Source organism: Crassostrea angulata, chromosome 7 (genome assembly GCF_025612915.1).
Source record: "Crassostrea angulata isolate pt1a10 chromosome 7, ASM2561291v2, whole genome shotgun sequence".
Classification (NCBI taxonomy): Eukaryota; Metazoa; Mollusca; class Bivalvia; order Ostreida; family Ostreidae; genus Magallana; species Magallana angulata.
In genome coordinates, this window is record NC_069117.1 from 32,877,806 (window position 1) to 32,894,315 (window position 16,510).

Here is a 16,510-nt window from a genome sequence, read left to right on the forward strand (position 1 = left end):
ATTGCAAATTAAAAGTGTCTCAGACTCTAGAAAAAAAGTAGAGTACAGTGTTCTATTGGATAATGGCCATGGAATGCCGAGTTGTGTGGACCTGGACTCTTCTCCCATGCAAACATATATTTGCGGTCATTAATGGCAGATTTCCTGGAGTTACATGGAAGAACATCCCCTGGAGTTACAGCAACTCGCCTTTTTTCACGTTAGATTTTGATGTAGTGTCCATTCCAGTATTCGGTTTCGTATCAAATGAAGATGATCTTTGCGATGAGGAGGATGTAGAAGATGATATCACTGATAAAAATGTGGTGCTCTCTGATGCAAATTTACCAACTTGCAAAAAAAACTCCACGATCAAAGTTAAAAATTTTAGCCATTGCAGAGAAAGTCTGTCAATTATTCAAAATGCCACTTATCTTTGCCAAGAGGAAAGTACACTAGAACATCTAAGTGTTTTACTTAATGAAGCATCATCCTACATGAACAACATGCTACATAAGGAGGAAGGCCTCATTCCAGAACCTCCTAAGAAAAGGAAAGTTGTTGAAGAACCGAAGTCTGCTAAAAAACCAAAATTGGGAACAAAATCTGAAAAATTTCTAAAACTAAGAAAGAGAAAAGCAAACAGAAGTATAAGATATTGAAAGACAACATCAAAAACCATCAAGTTAGAAGATCTAAAAAAAGATCAAGAGGAGCTCAAGGACACTATAATAATTGAAGGCCATTCAACTGTGCCACAATCAATTCTTGAGTGTATTGGAGGTATTTTTCTTCCAAAAATAAAGAAACCAATTCACCAGTAAGACTATCAACCTAACAGATATGAAATTTTTCTTTGTTTTTTTTTTCTTTCCAGAAATGGTCAGTCAGATGCCAATAATTGAATGGGAGTCAGGTCCACAAAAGAGGCTGGAACATCAACAGACAAAATATCCCAAATTGCTGTATCTTTACTTGAGGAGTACTGTAAAGATGATCATATTCAGACAATGAAGACCATTTCTGATAATCATTGCCCAAAAGATATGACAAATGCTCAGAAATATAGAATGGCACTTTTAATGCTACATAAACTCGGTAATGCTATATTCTACTTTTCAGAGGTAAAAATAATCCATATTTAATGTGCATGGATCCATGAGTAATTTTAACATAATGCTTTTTTCAGTGGAGACAAAAAAATTCAGTTTGAAAAGAAATTTTGAGAAGGAACGCAAGGAGAGGGAAGCTGCTGAAAAAGCATGCATAGATGCTTTGGCTCAGATGGAAGGTTTCAGCAGATCAGAACCTACCTCAGAAGGTAAGATACAGGTTTTGAATTTTTTATTTTGTTTTTATCAAATGCCTTTTAACAAAAGAATCTCTGATGCTGTGATAGACATGCAACTAAAAAAAAATAATATTATATATTTATATTCAGTGTGTATTTCCCCTTATGTTTGCATTGGAAATATGCGACGTTCAATTTCCTGTGAATACACTTAGCTAATTCATGCATCAGGAGCACAAATATAACGTTATCACGGGCTTTGAGTATATTTATTATTGTAAGATTAAATGAAACTTTCAAACTTATTTGTCTGATCTGCTTGGTGTGTTATAGGGTCGACAACACCATACGTATTCAACGCTTAAATTAATCAAATTCAGGACAGTGTCTAATGGACTCTTTTTTGCATGTATGCATGTAATTGATAATTAATGTATCTTTCCCTTAAAAATTTCATCTTATGTTCTATTAATTAAAGCATCTGAAATGACAACCAAATCTAAGAAAAAAAGAGAAAAAGAAAGTACAGTGGGAAACAGGTGAATCAGCAACACAATGCACCGGAACAACCTGGACTGACATTGATTCACAGAAAGGTAACATGGATTGTAAATATTTATTGTTTTAATTTTAAAATAACATTGGCCTGAATATATCTGATTTTAGTATTAATCACTTTTATAGCTACAAACAAACTTATGAAAATATGGAATCAGGGAAGGTCGACAAATTACATTAAAGCCAGGGTTTATGGATATAATGTTAATGATGCTGATCTCATGTCTCTAAAGAGTCCAAACTGGTTGACTGATCAGGTATTTATTTTTTCATGTTACAGTAAAACTTGGTTATAGCGAAGTCCTAGGGACCAATGGATTTACTTCGTTATATCCTTAATTCGTTATATCTGTATAACAAATACAGATATAATACGTAATAATAACTATAGCGAATTCACTATATAGTATATACATGTTTTCTTTTGCAAGACTACAATTTTTGCTAATTGAGGCTTAAAATAAATATACAATCCTTTGATACCTTTAATAATCGGATCAAGAATTGAAAATTTTACATGAAAATAAATGCTTTCAAACAATCATGTTAAATGGTAGAGCAAACTTTTTAAACTGTAAAGAACTTCATTATAAAAGTGTTAAATTTTGTTATTATTCATCCCTACGGGACTCAAAATCAGTTCGCTATATCCGAATTTGTTATAACCGTAAAATTTTGCAAAGATTTGTTAAGAATTTTGCAGGGGACTCAAAAAAAACTTTGCTATATCTAAGAATTCGCTATATTCGTGTTCGTACTAAACAGGTTTTACTGTAATGTGCAGTATTTTCTTCAGCCCTTAAGAACATTTTTGTTGCTGTTTTTCTTGGCATTTTGTCTACATGATACATTGGAAGGTGGTTCATCACCACACTAATTATTATTGTATAAGTCTACTCGTCACATGCCTAAATTGCTTTTATCATCACATTTTGAATAAATAATAAGTTGATTAGGACACAATTTTTCATTTATAGGTACTTGATGCATACCTGTCATACCTAGCCCAGAAAGAATGGGATAAGGGGAAAAAAGAAAAACATTTGGGTGTATCCAAGATGACAAGTATCATCAATGATCATGTCCAGTCTTCAGAAAGAAAGGTACCAAAAATTCTTGATCCAAATAATTTATAGCCTGTAAAACCTAGCATCAGCTGACCAATAATTATGATGAGTTTTATAAAAGTTACTATTTCAAAACAACGTTAATTTTTAAACATTTGTTATGAAGTAAAAAAAAAAATGTTGAATGATTTATGCCTCAACATCATTATTCAGTGCCGTGTTGTGGAATATGACTACATCATTGGTGTGTATCATCAAAGAGGACATTGGGATCTAGTGGCAAGTTTTCAAATTCATCCAAAAGAAATGTCACATCAAATTTTACTGACATTGCAATTACTGGTTATTTGGTTCATTTTATTAAGAAGTTTACATGATTTCTCTTTCATTCAATTTCATTTTACCTTTGTAGATAATTGAACCAAAGTCGTTCAAAGTCTACTTCTACAACCCAATTGGAGAAACAACATTTCAGCGCAGACAAGTACTCAATGGCTGGAGGTTTGCTGGAACACATTTTCATAAAATCTTTACTTTATGTCTTCTTCTTTATTAATTTTCTTGGATTAAAATTTTTTTTTCTGTACACATACTCTCTCCAAATTGCTGAAAAATACAGCAAGCAATACACTTTTTTCAGGTGCTAAGTTTTCGTGGTATTTCAGTTTTTGAAATCAAATTGACATTATTTACAGATTATTATATAATTTTAGAAATTACATGGGAAGAAACCTTTTGTTAAGTATTCAATGGGAATTGAAAGTGAACGAACATTCAAAGCAGAAAGATGGTTCTGGTTGTGGAGTGTTCTGTTTAATGGTAAGTACTGGTAAAAGCACCAAAAGAAATTCCCTTGTTTACATAACAATGTACAAGGCATTGTACATTTGTAATCATTAAAGTTACCTTTCACATTGTATTAATTGATATTCCTTATCTAAAGTTTGCAGAACGACACTTTAGTGGAGAATCTCTCTTGAATATAACCAACGAAGATGTTCTAAGGAAAAGGACAGAAGTAGGAAATACTCTTCTGCTGTTTGAGGGTAGGTTTTAAAATGAACACATTTTCAATAGATGATTAAAAGTTTGGTGGCTATTCCTCTTTACATTGTATATATTTCATGAACATGAAAACTGTGATAGTATAAGATCATTTTTTTTATATACAGAACACATTGCTGATTGTTGTCCTTGTTGTGGATTTAAGGTAGATGACCTTAAAGGTGATTTGGTAAGTATGGTATATTGTTGCTTATTTTATATCAGCTATACTATATGTACTTTAAATTTTGAAAGTGAATTGATAAAAATTCCTGGAATAAATTTCTCCTTTTTTTTGTGTGGTATTTGTAAGAGGAAATTCCACAAAAAAATTACTGTGTGGGAGACAAAATTTCTAACATGTCATCAGTGCAGCATTTTACATGCAAAGATTGCTTCAAACAATAGATCCAGTAGAGTGACCTAGGATTCAGTACACCGCCCTGTGTTAGTACTTATATTGGAGACTATGTTTTATACTTAAACCAAGTCAGGAACTTAGGAATAATACTCCTAATCTGAGAGGATCCAGTAGAGTGACCTAGGGTCTATTTACTTAACATTTATAATAGTGTATGTTTTACCATTGGTGACTATATAGAGTATAGTTGTTGTAATCACTAATTAGACCTGTCTAGTACTTACAAGCAACTTCACTTCCTTGGCCATTGCCATGAAAGAAATTAAAAATTATCTCTTTAAAAATAGTTATATCAACAAATTAATAATGGGAATGCTTATTGACACCTGAAATATATATGTACAATGTATTTCAATCTTGCAAAATATTTATTACAAAGAAAGTACTTTATTCACATTGTTGTTAATAGGATGAATGGAAATTTCAATATTATTATTGATGTATTACTTTCTTACAGGAAGGAGACCTCTACTATTTTTATCAACCTTCTCTAAATGGTAAAAATTGCAACTATGTTTTTTAAAGACTATGTTCTATGTTGTCAGAAAATATTAAAAATGAATTTTGCGCATAGATGACTACAGCTATTGATATATTTATTAATATGATGTATGATTATTGATATACTTCATTTCGTTATTGTTTATGCATTATCAATTAGTGAACATTGTTAATTTCCAATGTTTAGTGATGTTGCCAGTTAATATAAATGAATTAGATATATAGTTGTAATAAACATTCTAATAACATGATGGTCACGTTATTTAATGCCATTTTAATTCATTACATTGAAAAGAAGCGTAATATTCATTAAACTTAAAGCTATACACGCTATAATTTGCGTCAATTTTGAATAAAGGGGAAAATGTATGTGTTTGATTACTAATAAAAGTTACCTTTAGGCCAGCATTTTTTTATTTTTAGATTTACGAAATATTTTTCAAATTATTTGGGTAGGAGGAGGGAAAAAAAATAAAAATAAAATTGAAAAATTTGTCCGTCGAGAAAAAAAAATAAAAATAAAACAATTTTTCAACAATATTTTTTTTTATTTTTAAAATAAGAACACATGTCCAGGAGCTGCCATTTTTTAAATATATAAGTAATTTTGGTTGTTGATGATGTTCTTATCATAACATATTTTATCCATGGGCACTGAAAATTTGTGTTAATATATTGTATATGCATGTATAAAAACGAAGGTTTTTTTTATATATATACAAGTACATATGGTACATATACATTAAAACCAAAAAAATTAAGGGAGTTTTCACTTCTTCCTTGCAGAAAAATAGGAAGAAGTTTGAGAAATCATTTATTTGATTAAGTTAACAATGCTATTCACAAATATTGTTACTGAAAATAAATTGGATTAGAAGCATGTCCATAAATGTCAGTAAAAAATCAAACAAGTTTTTATATTTAAAAAAGACGAACTAATTTTTAAAATTTTATTTATTTATGTAATTATACCTTCAATAAAGGAAATGTTTCGTTATTTTGTTAGCTTAATGACAAATAAAATCATTCTCTTTCCTTCAGTCATAAGACTCCTGTGTTCGGTGTGTTTAGGGTAATTAGTCCAACCCTATGACCCACTTACAACCGTTATGTAGAGGATCTATTTCCAAACTGTTAAATTATGATTATTTTAGAATGTATTTTGCAAAAATGTTTTTTAAATAAGTATCTTATCATTTTCTTGCCAAGGAGATTGTTTATTTTTAATTTACGGAATTGTGATAGAAAAAGACTTCAACTTCTCTATCTTGAGGAAATTCTGGCTAAGTTGCCGATCACAAAACTTAAAAGGGTCGTAAATTGTAGGGTTGGACGAAAGCAAACAGGAGTAGGCCCAATGGTGTTTTTTATTTGTGTGACTTCTAGTGCCTGTGACTTGATCGGAAAGAACTTGGTCTTTTTAATCAATGCATGAACAACAATAATTCAGACTACACATAGGCTACGTGATTGCATCAACATTATTTTTATTTTTACCAGAAAGGAAATTTCGGGTCGGAGGAAAAAATAAAATTAATAGCTAGTTTAGGTCCTTTTATTTTTATTTGAACTTTTAAAAAAATAGGGTCGGCGGGTTTGTAAATCGAAATTTCAAAAAATGCTGGCCTTATGCTGGTAATTATAATGCTCAATTCGATCACGTAACAAATATATCAAACTAGACTTAGACCCGTGCGTGCACGGGTTGGCATTGCATATTATGCCGGGCATTTACGAAATAGATACATCAAATTTGCACACCATTTTGACATTCAGAAATCATGGAATTTTTCATATTAAACGCACTGAGTTAAAGTTATCTCCCGTAATTTCTTTTATGAACAGAAAATATATATAGCAAATTTTGAATGAAAATTTGCACGTATTTGTATTACATGTATCGATTTTTAGTTTATCCATGCAAATGTGATATGGTGGAAACATAATCTAAAGAGCATCCCGTGATTTAGCTTGAATGTAATGCGCATGCCCAAGATTGTAAAATCCGAAAAATTCAGACGATTTCCGGATTTTTTGAAGGAATTCTCTTTGATTATTAATTAGCGAAGCCTGATTGAAAAAAAATTAAAACATATTGGTAATATCCAAGTACCAATGATGTTAAAAATATATAAAACAAAAGACAGTAGTCTTCCGATTTCTCGGTATTAACGCTAAAAAATTCGAGTCTATTATTTAAATATAGTAGTATAGATACTAAACAATAAAAAATATTTATTTTCCTGCCAGGAAAGTAATGCCTCCTCGTGAATATCAATCTATCACGTGATATCGACAGCTAAATTTAGTCTATCATACCAAAACTGGTGAAGGGTCAATATCTTCATAATTGTGATAGTTTCACAAAGGAAAGGATATTTTCAGTAAAGCATAAATTTGTCCGATATACGAGTACAAACATAAGAAAAAAATACAAATCTGTGAGTAGATATGAATACTTCCTTTAAAAAAATGACGTAGACCTGTGTTTTCCCCTATGTGCTATTTATAGATCCTATAAGTGTTAATGCAGAAGTAAGGGTATCGTGAATGACAAACGTATTTTACTCATTATACATGTATGTATTTCAAATTAACAACTGTTAAGCATATTAAAAATCAAGCTGGATATTTAATTAGGCAAACAATAACGACCACCTAGTTCTCCGCGGACATGCGCAATGAGGTCGGTTTGTTCTTCCTTCATCAATATTCATGTAAAGGTATATTTTCCTGGCAGGAAAATAAACAATTAAAAATCTATATCTTTGTAACGAGATTGAATTCACCATTGTAATTTACAGATTAAGGATAACTTTTATAAGTTGACAAACACATGCGTTTTCACTGTCATTCAAAATTGACGTAAATTATAGCGTGTATAGCTTTAATAAATTGGCGTATCTGGACTGGAAAAAATTATATAAGATATTGTGTGTGAATTAATACACAAGGTATATATATGCCTTATGTACGCTTAAATTAAAATTCCAAGGATTTTAAACTCAGATACCCTCACGTTTCTGTAGTTAAAGTGATTTTAATCTACTCCCTCTTTTTTGGTTGAGTTGGTAAATATATATTTTGAAATATTGTTTTTTTTTGAAACACGATTGATCCAATTGTGTAATTTATAGAAAAGTCATCTTTGTATAAAGTAACGAAACAAATAGAGAGAACTTTTTTTTTTAATTTTGGTTACCAAAATTTCTCAGTAATACGCCATAATATTACCTATAAAAGGGGTATCATTGATTAATTCAGGCCATTTCCTACAAGCAATCAATACCCCCCTCCCCTCTGAAAAAAATAGGATAGAGAGAAAGGGGGATATTGAAATTATTTGTTTGCATCAGCCAAAATATATAAAATTAAACAAATTGGTTTGAGTAGGGATGGGGATATTTGTCGTATTTTGATAAAAATAAAGTCTTTCATTGACTGAAAACGAATGTATTCCTACTCCGTAAATATATGCTATATAGCAAACAGATTCAATAAAACGTAGCACAAAAAGGGATGTTAAAACCATTTTTAAAGCTATACACGCTATAATTTACGTCAATTTTGAATGACAGTGAAAACGCATGTGTTTGTCAACTTATAAAAGTTATCCTTAATCTGTAAATTACAATGGTGAATTCAATCTCGTTACAAAGATATAGATTTTTAATTGTTTATTTTCCTGCCAGGAAAATATACCTTTACATGAATATTGATGAAGGAAGAGCAAACCGACCTCATTGCGCATGTCCGCGGAGAACTAGGTGGTCGTTATTGTTTGCCTAATTAAATATCCAGCTTGATTTTTAATATGCTTAACAGTTGTTAATTTGAAATACATACATGTATAATGAGTAAAATACGTTTGTCATTCACGATACCCTTACTTCTGCATTAACACTTATAGGATCTATAAATAGCACATAGGGGAAAACACAGGTCTACGTCATTTTTTTAAAGGAAGTATTCATATCTACTCACAGGCTTGTATTTTTTTCTTATGTTTGTACTCGTATATCGGACAAATTTATGCTTTACTGAAAATATCCTTTCCTTTGTGAAACTATCACAATTATGAAGATATTGACCCTTCACCAGTTTTGGTATGATAGACTAAATTTAGCTGTCGATATCACGTGATAGATTGATATTCACGAGGAGGCATTACTTTCCTGGCAGGAAAATAAATATTTTTTATTGTTTAGTATTTGATATATTTGTTACGTGATCGAATTGAGCATTATAATTACCAGCATAAAGGTAACTTTTATTAGTAATCAAACACATACATTTTCCCCTTTATTCAAAATTGACGCAAATTATAGCGTGTATAGCTTTAACTTCTTAAAAGTTACAATGCTGATTGTTACCATTTTTGGTGAAAGGCATCTCTATGGTAAGAGGAATCTAAATTGTGAAATTCATGGCTCTCCCACCCCCGGGGCGCCACATGTGGGGCCAAATATGCCAAAAAAAGCTAAATCTTCAAAAATCTTCTCTACTCCCACACATGTGAGGAAAAAACTGGTTGCATAGTTATGATGTCCATGAAGCCCTCTACCAAATTTGTGAAATTCATGGCCCCTGGGTCATGGGTTCTGGCTCTAGGGTGGGGCCAATATGGCCATATAGTAAAAATGTATTAAATCTTAGAAAACCTTTTTCTCTACTACCATATACATTATGTATATTTGTTAAAAACTAAATGCATGATAATGATGTCCATGAAGCCCTCTACCTAAATTGTGAAATTCATGACCCTTGGGTCAGGGGTTCAGGCTCTAGGGTGGGGACAATACGGCCAAATAGTTAAAATGTATTAAATCTTAGAAATCCTTCTTCTTTACTCCCATATATATTTGTTAAAAACTGAAGCCCTCTACCAATTTTGTGAAATTCATGGCCCCTAGGTCATGGGTTCTGGCTCTAGGGTGGGGCCAATATGACCATATAGTAAAAATGTATTATATCTTTGAAAAACTTCTTCTCTACTACCATATACATTATGTATATTTGTTAAAAACTAAATGCATGGTAATAATGCCCATGAGGCCTTCTACCAAAACTGTGAAATTCATGCCCCCTGGGTCAGGGGTTTAGGCTCAAGATGTTGGGCCAATATGGCCATTTAGTAAAAATGTATTAAATCTTAAAAAAATCTTATCTTCTCCCAATCGTGGGAAAAAATTGAATACATGGTTATGATGTCCATGAACCCCTCTACCAAAATTGTGAAATTCATGACCCCTTTGTTAGGGGTTCAGGACATAGGGTGGGGCCAATATGGCCATATAGTAAAAATGAATTAAACCTTAAAAAAATCTTCTTCTCTACTCCCACACATGTAGAAAAAAAATTGAATACATGGTTATGATGTGAAATTCATGGCCCATGGGTCAGAGGTTCAGGACATGGGGTGGGAGCAATATGGCAATATAACTTGTTAATGCATATAATGTTTAAAAATTGTTTCCCAGGAAGTCCTCTACTAAAATTATAATTTTCATGTCCCCTGGAGTATGGGTTTTGACTCTAAGGCAGGGCCAAAATGGATATATAGGTGTTAATTATGCATATGATATTTAAAAAATATCTTCTTTACTCCCACACACCTGAAAGGAAAACTGCATTCATGATATTGTAGACCAGATCTTTAAGTTTTTCGCCAAAATTATAGGTTTCACAGTTCTTTTTAAAAGATTTCAGGCAGGAAGGAACCTATAAATTAATAAAATGCATATATGAGTCTCCTTGACAAGTTTGTGTATGGGTTATATGCTACTCAGGTAACCACTAAGGCCAATTGGCCTCTTGTTTCAAATGGAGTTGAGAAACGTTTGATTTGAAATTGATTTTTTTTCACAGTTGATCCTGCCGACATCAACTCCAAAATATGCAAATTTTATGCTGAAGCTCGTCCATTGGGTATAACAACAGAAAATACTGAATATCAGAAGAATACCACGAAAAACATCAAGCATGCATGACGTTAACACCGAAAAATGTTCAGTTGCATCATTAAAACTTCTCATTTACAAAACCGATCCGAACGCAAATACTTTTTTCGATCTCTGCACAAAATAAGCGATTAATAATCTCAACGAGGATACCTGGTGTTTAAAAAAAACACAATGAAATCAAAGTACTGATAGTACTGAAAAGCGCTAACACAGCTTCTGTTTGTGTATAAAAGATATACATGTATGTATATAAAATTTTAGCTTCTGTACACGCAATATATTTCCTCATCACTGCGTGGCATCCCCTGCAATGACGTATGTAAGTCACGTACATTAAATTTACAATAGCCCATACTAGCCCGTGCAGTTATGTGCAAAAACTCCTGAAACTGGTTCCGTAACCAGTTTAAATGATGTAAACTTCTGCTCATAGGGGGCGGTTATTCGTTGCACCGGAAGTATAAGTCTAACGACAATAAAGCGCTGAGCTATGCTTAGCGCTTTAAAAATACCACTTTTCCAATGAAATGAAAATCAAACATTTCATCTCGCTTTTTGTTATGTATAGTTACCGTTCGTGGTTCGTGAATACCCATATATAACAGAGAGCGAGATGAAAGGTCTAATTTTAATTAGATCGCCAGTTTTTAAAATTCATGTGCGACTTATCTAGGAAGGTGAAAGGTTAAGAAAGTGCATCAGAGCTACAAGCATACAGGCACTTAGGACCTTACCGACCCAGGGGTAGAACTCCGTCAAAAGAAGGATCTAGCCGTAGTTATGCCAGAAAATGCACAGGCAACCAAAAAATTGTAATCAGCAAAACATTGTCCAACTTGGCGTCAGCGAGCGATGGCGGTGCAGGGCCCAGGCTTTGTTTCGGACGACCAGAGCACATACCTGCTTCAGCAATCTATGTTCAAGAACAGACTACAAAATTATCATCTAAATCATATATCAACAATTCTGTATGTTCGATCAATGTTTTTTTTTTATTTTCATATAAAAAAAACTACAAAAATTTCAATTCAAATCATAATATAAGTATTAGCATATACGTATATGAAAACATTATTATACCCACAATGCTTTCAAACATGAAAACATAATTACAAGCGAGTAAAAAAAGTTAATCCCTCTATGTTCTAAAATAAGCTGAACTCCTGGCTCACCCGACAAAGCATCTACATACAGTCCATCACTACATCCCCAGGTAAAGCGCCAATCACAGGTGCAGTCCTTAAAACCCCGTGACATCTCATCTAGTAAAATTTTCAAATAAAATTGTACATTTTTTCTGAATTTTCCTTGCGATCCTACGGCGATTCCATGAATTTTACAACGCCGTGAACACGCCGTGGGGACAAAGCTTGGTGTGACATGGCCTCAACATGTGTATCGGGTACACTATTATTTTGAAAAGAATTACCATATGGGTAATAGGAAATGTTTTTAAAGTTTAGATATCAAAAGTTGAGAAAGTTCCTTGTCTTTTGTATTTTTTAAGCATCGTCAGAACGATGCCGTAAAATATTCCTTGAATGAGTTTTTTGCTCACCTTAGCTGAAAGCTCAAGTGAGTTTTTCTGATCACATTCTGTCTGTCGTCCGTCTGTCCGTCCGTAAACTTTTCACATTTTTAACATCTCCTTCATGACCACTGGGCCAATTTTAACCAAACATGGCACAAAGCACACTTAGGCAAAGGAAATTTAAAGTTGTGAAAAATAAGGACCACACCTTTTTTCAAGGGAAAATGATTGGACATTTTTTGGAAAATTTTACAAAAATCTTCCTCTCAAGAACCAAATGGCCAGTGGGCTGAAACCTATGTGGGAGCATCCTCAGGTAATGTAGATTCCAAGTTGTGAAAATCACGCCCCTCCCCTGCGGTAGGGTGGGAGCCACAAGGGGGGTCGAATTTTTACATAGGAATATATAAAGTAAATCTTTAAAAATCTTCTTCTCCTCAGAAACTTATCAGCTATGAGAGCTGAAACCTGTGTGAAAACATTATCAGTTAGTGTAGATTCAAAGTTGTGAAAAACATGACCCCGGGGGTGAGTGAGGCAACTATTGGGGGGGGGGGGTATTTTTGAATATTTTACATAGGAATATATAGATTTAATCTTTAGAAATCGTCTTCTTAGAAACCAATCAGCCAGGAAAGCTGTAACTTGTGTTGAACCATCCGCAGGTAGTGTTAGATTTAATTTTGTTCAATTCATGAATCCACAAATAAGAATACTAGTACATTATATATAGAGAAAATATTAAAAAAATTTCTTCTCAAAAACAATTGAGTGGAAGCATCCTCATGTTGATTCAAGTTCAAATCATGATCCCCGTGGGTAGGATGGGCAATCGGGGGGGGGGGCATATTTTTACAAGGAAATATGTAGAGAAAAATCTGGAAAACTCTTCTAAAACCCGTTTGCCTAGAAAAGCTGTTCATTAAGTGAAAGCAACCTGAGGTATTGTAGATTGAAATTCGTTAAAATCAAAAGGAGTAGGATGAGGCCAGTTTTACAAAGGCAAACATTTTAATTCACAAAAATTAAAATGTTATAATATATATTTTTACTTACATGCAAGCATTTTGACAAATTGCTGAATCTTTAATTTGGCTCCGGGGCGATTCTTCGGCATCACAAAGGGTTCAGAGTTTGATGTAGGTTTATATCCCATATATAATCAATTGTCTAGGATCTTGTTGAGAACTGCGTTGCTCAACATGTGATACGAAAATAAAATCATACTGTTAGAAAAGGGACTTGATTTTAAACATAAGAATATCTAAGGGAAAAAATGGATTTTTATTTATACATGATCTACATGTATTATACGACATTGTCCAGATAATTTGTATTATGACTCCATTAAGCTGATATTATCATATCTATTGTTGCTCAAGTGAGCGACGTGGTTCATGGGTCTCTTGTTTATGAATAAACTTGATTCGAGTAAAATTTTAAGTCTACAATACATTTTACATTTGTTTATTCTATATGCAATAAATGACGGAAAATCATTTTATAATTCGGTGTCCCGTGTTTCTTCTGGGTAGAAGCAAACAACAATATTTTCCCATATAATATCAAATTCATTAAGCACACACTTGCCGCTTTCAAAATTTGTTCTTGACTACATTTACACATTCAAATATTAAATTCGTTACAATGTTTGCATTTTATAGAAGAAATGTTTTTATTCAATTTGTTCACTAACAAATTATCACATAAACGATTGTTCAGTAGTTTGTAATATAACTCCGCTAAGGCTTTGTCTTTAATTAGTATTTTAAATCTGTATATTGATTTCCATACATTTTTGCATTCCAACTTAAAATATTTTTTTTCTAATTAAAATTGGTGTTTGAAATTTACGTTTTATCAATCTTGAATAAAAAGTCTTGGTGTTGTGTTGATGGGAAGGTTTTGGCATTTGTTTTGTTTCTATATATGGGATTATTAAAAAAATTGTTTTATATACATGTACATGCACATGTATTATATTTGCGTTCAAATTTCGTGAAATATTTGTTTTATTTAGAGTTTATAAATTTTTTGATTTTAAATTTAGATTCCATATCGACTAGGCATATTCCTTCCTAATGTACTTAACCTATGACCGTATTTCTTTTGATCCTATATCTGTTTTATTCCACATGAAATTAAATATTAGCGCTAGCCTTTTAATATTTATTATATAATCATTATTATGTTTTTCTAAAATGCTAGCTACACATAAAAGTTTAAAAATTATTAATGGACCCTCCACCAAGCATCCTTTCGGATGTTCAGGATAAGGGCCATCTATGTAATGAGCCTGAGGTATCATATTGCAGGCACGTAGCATCGGGGGGGGGGCAACAATTTTTTTAAAATTTACGTATAAGAAATTGAATTATCATGGAGTTGCCCCCCCCCCCACTTTTTTAGAAGTAAGTAAATCATTAATATAAAAATACATGTAAGGTAATGAGGAGTTAAATTGAAGTTATATACAAGGCAACAGTCACCTCCACCCCCCCCCCCCCCCCCGCACGGATTAGGATTTTGAAGATTTTGGGAAACTTTAAATTTCCCCTTTTTTTTTTTTGGCTTGTCAAGATTTTTGGGATGAGTCTGCCCCCCCCCCCCCCCCCACTTTCAAAAACGATGTTACGTGCCTGTATTGCATTTTACTTCGAGCCAGCGAAGCAAACTTTATTCCCAAGAGTCTAAAAATGTCCATATGACGTATGTATTACCTGGGTATTTATCGTATATAAACCCTTGCTCCGCCGTGATGTCGAACCATTTTTAAACGAATGTTTGTGCGGCCTTACAACATGTAGGGTGGGCTTCTAAATTCATTACATACGGCTTTAAATGAGTCAAATAAAATGGGATTGTTTGAGCTACATATATATGTTTTGTCCATTTCTCCATTAAATTCCTCCACGTGACATTTGTGTGCATGTGTCCGAAATAAGCGGTTCAAGGATATGTGGCCTCATTCAATTCAGCCCTCTCTTTCTCTCGTGATTGAGAACTGAGTATGAAAAAAATATTGTAATGTTAATTTAAATGTATTTAACTTGAAAAAAGGATAACCCTTATTTTGGAAAAAAAAATGTAAAATGATCTTTATTATTTTTTGTGCATATCTCCCTCCCACATTAAATACAATATATAAGTTGGGTCGCATACTAGAGTATAGGCGACTGCGCCCGCAAAAATATGCATATATCATGAAACAGCTAAAGGATATTAACTATATTTTTAAATAAATATTACAAAAACAAGAATCGGTTTAAAGTTCATGCAAATAACTAGTATAAACAAGTTTATACTACTTTTTTGGAGTATGTAAAAAATTAGAATGAATAGTGAAATTGAAGTTAAAGTTATACTACACCCCCCCCCCCCCCCCCCCATCCCCGGATTAGGATTTTGAAAATTTTGGGAAGTTGTCTTTTTTTTTCCTTGTCAGATTTTTTGGATGAGTCTGCCCCCCCCCCCCCCCTATCCCTTTCAACACTTTAAAATCGATGCCACGTGCCTGGGGTGGGTAAGAGTTGAAATTGACACCCTGAGAAAACCATTGTCAATTGACGCGAAGCGGGTGTTGAGAATCATTATGGTTTTCGATGGGTGTTAATATCAACTCTATCCCTCCAAAACAGGCACTATTTATCTTATCATACTGAAAATCTTATTTTATAGAAAAAATACTGCTTTTATATAGGAATGAGATGAATTCTGTGGCGAACCGTACGCACATAATTTACGCGCATGTAACAATTCGTTGTGTTACCCCTTGCCAAGTGTGTTGCTAACGCTGAGGGTAATAGAACGGATTATCAACTGCGTCTTAACAAATCAGATTTCATTATTTAACATGAAAGTATAAAGAATAATATTATCATATTAAAAGTGTTGTCACAAACGAAACAAATTCACGTCTAATTTAATGAGTAATAAGGCTTATTTTTATGACACTCGTAAGAAATTTTTATTTCAAATTGAAAGTCATTATTTTTTTTTTAATTTATCATTATAATGTTAGGTTGTATTTAATTTCAACTATTTCAGATCAAGTTTAATTTTGAAATAAAAGCTTCATTTTCAGCAATTCCAACTATTTCGATTAATGGATGAATTATAGATACTATATTTTTAAGATGATTTTTATGATAGATT

At 32.6% G+C, this 16,510-nt stretch overlaps 2 protein-coding genes across 2 annotated transcripts in view; both read left to right on the plus strand.

The window, feature by feature from the left end:
* The window catches only part of LOC128192429 (toll-like receptor 4), an 87,634-nt gene that overhangs the window by 26,135 nt on the left and 44,989 nt on the right, over positions 1 to 16,510 (plus strand). The gene's annotated exons all lie outside the window — the stretch shown is intronic.
* On the plus strand, positions 14 to 4,361 carry LOC128191310 (uncharacterized). The gene is made up of 12 exons (XM_052863388.1): positions 14 to 762; positions 857 to 1,077; positions 1,169 to 1,300; positions 1,749 to 1,866; positions 1,955 to 2,085; positions 2,806 to 2,931; positions 3,109 to 3,174; positions 3,308 to 3,396; positions 3,609 to 3,714; positions 3,839 to 3,941; positions 4,068 to 4,175; positions 4,348 to 4,361. The coding sequence occupies exons 5-12, from the start codon at positions 1,969 to 1,971 to the stop codon at positions 4,359 to 4,361; spliced, it is 729 nt and encodes a 242-aa protein (XP_052719348.1). The 5' UTR covers positions 14 to 762; positions 857 to 1,077; positions 1,169 to 1,300; positions 1,749 to 1,866; positions 1,955 to 1,968.

What these genes read in the sequence shown, in the direction of transcription:
- LOC128191310 (XM_052863388.1), top strand. Translation starts at nt 1,969, where the DNA reads ATGAAAATATGGAATCAGGGAAGGTCGACAAATTACATTAAAGCCAGG. An exon ending in CAAACTGGTTGACTGATCAG is followed by an intron (nt 2,086 to 2,805) that starts GTATTTATTTTT and finishes TTTCATTTATAG; the next exon opens with GTACTTGATGCATACCTGTC. An exon ending in TACTCTTCTGCTGTTTGAGG is followed by an intron (nt 3,942 to 4,067) that starts GTAGGTTTTAAA and finishes TTTTATATACAG; the next exon opens with AACACATTGCTGATTGTTGT.